This window comes from Protobothrops mucrosquamatus, unplaced genomic scaffold, assembly GCF_001527695.2.
Source record: "Protobothrops mucrosquamatus isolate PMUCROS unplaced genomic scaffold, P.Mucros_1.0 scaffold227, whole genome shotgun sequence".
NCBI lineage: Eukaryota > Metazoa > Chordata > Lepidosauria > Squamata > Viperidae > Protobothrops > Protobothrops mucrosquamatus.
The window spans coordinates 797,305-805,358 of record NW_015386578.1 but is presented as its reverse complement, the minus strand read 5'-3'; the positions used below and the strand labels follow the sequence as shown (position 1 = coordinate 805,358).

Genomic DNA, 8,054 nt, shown 5'->3' with positions numbered 1-8,054 from the left:
CGCCCCCAATCTTTCCATTGTTATCAGTCAGTTTTTCAGATCCTGTATCTATCACAACTTTGGGAAAATCAAAAGCTTCTTCCTCATAATAATTAAAAAAAAACAACGTAAAAGCAAATTTTGCCATTGAGAACTGTTTTAAAACATTGTTATGTGGTCTTAAATCTTGAGGGAGAAGTTTATGAGTTATTACTGATGAGACATTTAGTTTTAAACACTTTTATTTGAACTTTCATTGAAGTTCAAAGCATGACAGATTGGATTTTAGAAGTTTATTGGATATAGTGGATTTTCCAGCATTTGAGAATTAGCTAGGTTTAATCATCATGACATTTCATCACAACTTACACTTGTGGTTTTATTAATATGTGCATTATGTTTCACAAATATGAAAATGTCCATCTGGAGTGCATTGTTTCCAATATGATTGAATGTTCCTCCCTTCAAAAAGAAAACTAGCTGATGGGGTATTCTGTCCTTGATTTCTCCCTGACATGATACTTTCCTGTAATTAGTGATGGCATAAAGTTTGGCCTGAAGTTTTTTATAAAGAAGGGTGGGGATTCACCGATGCCTCCATCTTCAGTTTTTCTTAGTACATTCCACATACAGAATTCCACTTTTAGTTAGAAATTACTTCAACTTCTATTCTAAAGAATAGTTTCATTCATGGAGCAGGCAACCCTGCAGCCCCCTTCCCATTACTGCAGGACAACATGGATGTGGGTGGACGTTGAAGATCTGACCTAAGAAATTAAGAAGAAAATTCTTTGTAGTTAATTTTCCCTCCATACAGCTGAAGTCAGCATTTCTTTCTGCCCTATGGAAGTTACCTGAGGCTTCCTTTCACTAGGATTCAATATACAGACCAATTTTGTTTTGTTTTTTATGCCAAAGCCCATGTTAGGATTGAAAAGTCTCTTAAGTATAGAGCAGAGCATGCTAGAGCCCATGCAAAATGTTACCAATTGCAAAGTAGCAGCCAGATTACTATTTGCTTCCCACATCTATTTAAAAATAAATAAAATAATCCACTTCTACACACTCACAGATCAAAAATTTGAACTGCTAGGTCCGACAGTACTGAGCCCTAGTAGCTATGATTTAAGAAATCTGAAGTTGATGAGATTAACTAATAAATACAGCCTGGCACTTAAAAAAAACCCTCTTATTTGTTTCCTTATATGGTCAATCTTATATTTCAAAGCTGTTTTCCAAGATGTGTCTGTCTCCCTACAAAGCATGTAAAGGCAACACTTTGGCATCGAACTGATTGCATGCCAGAGATTGAACATCTGCACAGGAGGATCATGATTCAACAGGACTAATCCTGGGAGTGGTGCCACATCAGGCTGGATTTGGAAAGCCCTTATATAAGTGTTCTGGGGCAGAGTTAAACTCATTGCCCTCAATTCTTTTATGACCCAGCTACTGCTTCCCATCCCACCCCCCTCATTTGAGCATTGCAAAACAACACACAGTTGGGCAATCATCTGAAATATACTTTCTCTCCTACATTTGCCCCAAGAAAAAAGCACTTACGCTGTGGGAAGATGTTACCAAGTTCAGAACCAAGCTCTTGATTATTTGACAGTAGATCTTTCAGGGACTCAATTTTGAAAATTTGAGAATTCTTTTTAAAAGTATACTGTCCAATGCTAGATACAGTCTCTCCCCCCCCCCCCCGCCTGAAGCATTATTCTTCATAAATTACCTCTCATTTCCATAGAATATGCTCTCTAGGCAAAATCTGCACAAAAATTTCTTTTGTTTAAAAGTCAGACAGAACTGTGAACAGAAGAATTGCTCTGGGCCGTCCTTAAATTACAAACCCAAAACCACTTAACTATTAGTGTAGTGCAGTATCAGAAAGACAGGTGTAACACAGTTTCTTGAATCATACCCTCCAGAAGTGAGGTACTGTATTATCACTCCCATCTTTGTACATGACATCAGCTCAGTGGTTGAGAGATGCAAGCTGTAGCCCAAAATGGTTTCAGGATGCTCATTTGGAAAAGTCAGGGAATCACTAACACAAAGGGCTTCATTTGAGATGGAGCTTTCTTAGACTTTAGAACCTGTTTTAATAATGCTACATTGCAGTCCTCCAGTAAGGAAAAAGGAATACACATATCAAAAGAGAAAACCAAGTAGCTCTCACTTCACCATTGTATAAATCACCATTACTTTTTCTTACAGAACTGAAGGTCAAATTACTAAAATTAGTGAATGTACCAATAACCTTCTTAAAGTTTTTTAAAATTTCAATTTAGGAGCATACCACTGTGGACTCAAGGGCATCTCATTTTGGAAGTCCATCATCTCAACAGGTCACTTCTAGCATTTTGAAATTCTTTGGAAAGAGAAGTCTTTTCCTGCGCTGTTCTATTCTCAGGCTCACAAATGAAGCCTTTAGAAGCAAATGGAAAATGAAAATGTATACATAATTTTGGACCAGGAGAATTAAGTATTTTAAAATATACATTCATAAGCCCTTGTGGGTTTCATTCCAGCAGGAGTATTTGAAAAAGATATTTACTGAAAGATTTCTCCCACTCACTAACCATTTCCAAGTTAATGCCATCTTTGATATGTTAAGGCTAAAAAATGTATAATTTCCAGGCTAGAAGGGTGTTATCCAACATATTTGGGAGAATATCAACTTAGAAAAACCTGCTATAAACTAGGCAATAATTTCAGCTGAAGCCAAATTACAATCCAGCAAGAAGGGGAGAACTGGAGCCAGTGATTAAACTTCCATGGTGGGCTGCAAAAATGTACAAGATAGGCTCAATTTAAAAGTATAAGCACAAATGTAACTGCATCCATCAGCAAAACAACTCTAGTAGATGGTACATTTCTTTTGGTCTCAAAACTGATCATGTAAAATTTTACTTGATCTGCTGATGGAAGCTAGAACTACTGGGAGCACAATTTTACCTAAAAACCTTGCTCCCTTTGAGTTGTCTGGCTGGAGTGATCATGTGCTTAGAAAAGCATTATATTTACATTCAATTTTATCTACCAAAACAAAAAAAATTGAAAGATAAAGGAATTTTTTTTTAAAAAAAAACTCAACAGCATAAAATCACACTGAAAACAATGTATTAATCACATGCAGTTGCATTTTATTCCTGTAACAATCTTTGCTTTTTTAAATTACTCTTTACTGTGTAAGAGGAACCTAGTCCTTGAAAAGTTCATTTGGAAGTTCTGCCTCAATTCAAACTCTTGTCAAAGCATAAGCCAAGCACCGAATCTAGACCTCTGGTAGTTGTGCTTAGAAGTGGGAAGTATTATCAGAAAAGAAATATCTGTAATTTTACAGCCACTCATATCCTCTCACTTCATGAACCATTCTGTCCCTTTACTTTTCTTTCCAAATATAGCATTCAAAGCCAATTCATTCTCTCAAGCAAAGCTGTAGCCAATACTTTATTTCTAAAATGAACTATGCCAAAGCTTTAGCCTATCTGGGAATAAGGCATACTCTGCTCTTAAGGAGATTGGAGAGTTGGCCGTTTCTTTTTTTTAAAAAAAAAACAACAAGTAAAGAGTGCCCTCATTAGAACAGTGAAGGATTCAAGAAAATAGAAAACAGCTGCAACTGCCTTTTTCTCATTCTTCTTGTTCATGTAATCTGCAACTGCTGAGAACAGTAGGTGATGATATCCATAGTGCCTTGAGGTCCAGCAGGGCTTTGCTGAATGTGAAATGCTGCTGGTCTTTCCAGGAAATACCATCTGATGCTTGTTTTTTCCTAAAGAAGCTGGTAGGCTCCTCCATACTCCAGTTGCCTGACTAATATATTGAAGATGACAAGAATGCCTTGCCCAAGTCTGCAAAACAATCTGTTTAATAATTTAAGTGTTGTTTTCTGTAAAAAACAAGACTCTTTGAAAAGAGCCCAAGAAGATATTTTTTAAAAGTAAACTTAAGTATGAAGGGATTGTTGAACTCATACAGCACAACCCACTACTTTGAAAAAAGTTTCTCCCTCTCCAGTCTGGACAGATGCTCATTCTCTTTAGGGTAACAGGAAAGTGGACATGGTAAATGTGTAGATATTCAACCCATTAATCTAATAATTAAAAACCACCAAGGAAGAAACTGAAGACTTGTTGGTCCATTAGTTGCCATGAATCATGCTTAGAATGAATACTAACTTTTGTCCAGGTGGAAACATTTCTCAGCGCTTCTTCTTACTATTGCGAAGGAGTTTTTTGCGTTTGAGAATCATTTCATACAGTTTTTCCAGAGCTGGCTGGAGGCCTAGTCCATTGATGGCACTGCAACCATGGATGTGGCTCAACGTTGAAGTGTATAGTTCATGTAAGCCAAGGTGTTTCTCTACCTCAGGTACAGAGAGTGCATGGGCCACATCCTGTTTGTTGGCCAGCACAAGCACAGGGATTCCCTGGTTGTCTGAGGAGTGGGCAATTCTGTGCAACTCAACTCGAGCCTCTTCCAAACGTTCAATCTCTGCTGAGTCTACCACAAAAACAACTCCATCTGTTCGGCGCATGTAGGATTTCCAGAGAGGACGCAGCTTTTCCTGGCCACCCACATCCCATACTTGGAAAGTGATGATGCGAGAGCCTCCCAGTGGCACCCGGATCTTCTCCATGTTGAAGCCCTTGGTAGGTGCACTCTTGATAAACTCCTGAAACTTCAGACGGTAAAGTAGAGATGTTTTGCCAGCTGTATCTAATCCAACCACGACCACATGCAGAGTCTGCAAGTGAGGCAGGAAAGGAGGCAAAGGTGCCAACTGATTCCCCATAGTCATTGAATTGACACCAAATCTTGAAAAGCACCAAGAGATGATCACTGCTCACAGCAGCTAAGAAATTATGACAACAAGAAAAGTTAGAGTTAATACTTAATTTAAACCCATGAAAGCATACAGTATTTATATTGGATTGTACCTAAAGATGTACTCTTCATCTTCATATTCTAGCTTTTTGCCACAGATGCAGGTTCATCTTTTGGATATTAAGTACAAAGCTGATGTAGTTTTTCTTTGGGACCTATATCATATATGAAGATATTCTTGAGATATCCAAAATAAATCTAAATTAACAGAAATCTCAAATACCATAAGTCAAAGTTTACATTGTCCTGACATATAAAAAAAGGAAGACACATACAAAATAGCTATTGAGGCACTCCTTTGCAACAAAAAGAAAAAGCTGTGATTCTACAGATTCTGTTGAAAATTCCTGGTCTAGACCACGGCTTTTCAACTAGTGGTACGGGTACCACCTGTGATACATTGGCACCTGGCAGATGGTACACGCCCATCCTAGAAAAGTGGTAGCGGGGGAGGGGAATGAGCTGAACCGGTGGCAACATCGCACAAGCCTGAGCGAGAGATGGCTGGAGCTGCAGGGTTGTCAGGGCTCAGCGGAAGCGCCAGGATTGGCGCTTCTTCGGGACTGTCAGGGCTCAGCGGAAGTGCCAGGATCAACGCCAGGCTCCAGCTGGAGCTCAGCGCTGATCCTGGCACTTCTGCTGAGCCCAGAATAAGCGCTGATCAGCTGGAATAAATTTTAGGCTAATAAATTATTAGCCTAAAACAAAATTTAGAATGTCTATGACTAACATAAGTAATCTTTATTTTTTGTATTATAAGATTTTTTCCCATTTATTCAAAATATATACATACCATTTTTTCACAAAAAATATGTTCTTGCACCTTAAATTCTAACAAATGCAGGTTAAATTCATTCTGATTAAATGGACTGGGACTTATGAAAAATATTATTACTATATAAAATTTCATGAATTTAATAGGCTTTAGTGTATGTAGTAAAATGTAATTAGGATACCAGGAAGCAGTGCTTTTTTTTCTAAAAAAAATAAAGGTGCCAGAACTCACACATGTCATACAACCCACCTTGTCTACCCTACAAGGTTCCATCCAAAAAAGGTGCCGGAACTCCGTTCTGGGCGTTCTATGAGAAAAAAAGCCCTGCCAGGAAGTATTTTTGCTTTATTTATTATTCTAAAGAACAAACAAACAAACCATCTCTCCCAATTTACATAAAGGCTAGATAATGATCAGCCAGAATTAAGTAATATCCCCCCCCCCAATTATGGACAACTCATAACCTACTAATAATAATGATTCCCTGAAAACAGGAAACAATTTTTGTCAAGAATAATTTCCAGTCAGTCTTCAAACTGCTATTGAATACAGAGACAAAAATTACTATAAAACAAAGCTGTATCATGTTTTCTACTATGACAGCAACTGCATTATTGCTCTTAAGAGAAAGCAGGGACCCTTACATATAGGAGGAAAGGATATTTGTATACAATCAGAAGAGTAATTTTTCCCTTCTTTACTAAACCCAGTCAGATTTGGACATTATAATCAGATTTAGATAGGTATGTTCAATGCCTCTCAGCTGAAATCTAGACCTTTGGGCTCCCCCACTAAGTATACAAAGAAAGAGCAAGGTCTGCACCCAAGAGCAGGCTAGAAGGCCCTATCAAATGCAAGCGACTGCAGTAGACTTAAAAATTAAGACTAATTTAAAAACGTGGACCGGCAAACATTCAGTCCACAAATGCATCAGAGAAGGAACTTGCAAACAAATTTACTCCAATTTTCCCTGAAGCTTTTTGGGTTTTTTTTTTGCTTTCTTCCTACAATTCAAACAGAGGAGGTCGGTTTGTTGCTTCAGTTATAAACTACTTTAAAGTGATGTGACCGCAAATCTCGCGGAGCGCCTTCTAAATCCGCAGGTAGGCGACGAGACCGCGCAAGCGATCCAAATCTTTTATCTCTGAGTTGCCCATTTCTTTTAGAGAATCTGAACAGTGGAAAAGAATTAAGTCCGCTTAGAAGCATCACCCTGGATTTAGGTGCCAATCACCGAGCGAGGGGAAGTGTGCACTGTAATCACTCCCCGGAGAGAAGGAAATAACTCCTCGTATATTCGATGTTTTTTTCATTTACAGTACTCTTTCGATTTCTAACATGAAATAAATTTAGTACAGAAAATAGGCGCCGAGATCCGGACCAAACTCAGATCTGCCTAATGAAAACTAGCCGGAACTTTACCTCCATCGGGGACTCAAGCTGATAACTGAACATCTGCAGTCCGCAAACATCCAGCCGGCGCCGCAGAAACTCTTCACGCGCACAACCGCCAACTACCAAAGGAGCACCTGCGATCGCGGAAAGGAAGGCGGGGTTTCTTCGGCATCAGTCAATGCCTGTCTGGAGCGTGGATGGCTGCAAAGAGGCGGAACCTTGGTGGAGGCGGGAGCAGGAGAGAGCCAACCAAAGACTCGCGAGAGTTCCCGCTCCTACTGCGCTCGGTCCGGGACTTGTTTGAAAGGGAAGCGAGGGCGGAGGGCATCCTTGTGGTATGATTTACTTTTAGTTCCCAATTCTGTACCTTAACCCGGGGTTATGTGAAAGAGCAAAATGAAGACTCAGCGTGTCCCCGGGAAGGTGTGCAAAATTTATTTTTTTCCGTCAGTCGCATAGTTTATCACATAGGACATTTACTGCCCGTTTTACACTTCAACGTGAAAAATCGTTCTGGGGCACGCTGAGCTCCCGAGCCCTACTCGCTTGTAAAAGACATGAAATCAAGGTGGAGACAACGCTCCAGAGCACAGGCAAGAGGCTTCCTCCCTGGGAAATCGCTCTCCCGAATCAGAAAGTTGGGGACCAGCTATTCAAAGGAATTCCAAATCACAGGCCGCCTGCCTGTGTTCGCAAACATTTAGCCGTAAACCACGGTTTACAGCCTAATGATTTGGGTCCGTATAAATGCTACACTAGAAAAGTCAACAGAGCTCTGTTTTTCTACGAAAAAGTTCATAAACTTAAGTCTGCACTTTTCTACTTCGCAACGAATTGTCATCGGAGGCACTCAAGACTTCCATAACTCTCGCCGCTATTTGAGGACAGGCTCACAAGCCTCCTTCAACCGACCAGGCTGACGAGGAATCGTGATCCATTCTAATGTCCAAAAGCATGTGCTTAGAATACTACTTTATTTTCCTGAGCAACCGTAATCACTACTTTCCCC

At 39.6% G+C, this 8,054-nt stretch overlaps 1 protein-coding gene across 3 annotated transcripts; it reads right to left on the bottom strand.

The window, feature by feature from the left end:
- Positions 1–3,105: 3,105 nt before the first annotated feature.
- ARL4D (ADP ribosylation factor like GTPase 4D) lies at positions 3,106–7,216 on the bottom strand. 3 transcript variants are annotated; one of them, XM_015814204.1, is made up of 2 exons: positions 7,073–7,216; positions 3,106–4,843 (listed from the first exon to the last, which is right to left on the bottom strand). In XM_015814204.1, exon 2 carries the CDS (start codon positions 4,787–4,789, stop codon positions 4,190–4,192), a length of 600 nt encoding a protein of 199 aa, XP_015669690.1. In that variant the 5' UTR covers positions 4,790–4,843; positions 7,073–7,216; the 3' UTR covers positions 3,106–4,189. The 3 variants fall into 3 exon arrangements, with proteins under 3 accessions (XP_015669690.1, XP_015669692.1, XP_015669691.1); XM_015814206.1 differs by lacking the exon at positions 7,073–7,216 and adding an exon at positions 5,900–5,916; XM_015814205.1 differs by lacking the exon at positions 7,073–7,216 and adding an exon at positions 4,929–4,954.
- Between the last annotated feature and the right edge of the window lie 838 nt (positions 7,217–8,054).

Coding starts and splice junctions, on each gene's coding strand:
- ARL4D (XM_015814204.1), bottom strand. CDS start 4,789: ATGACTATGGGGAATCAGTTGGCACCTTTGCCTCCTTTCCTGCCTCAC.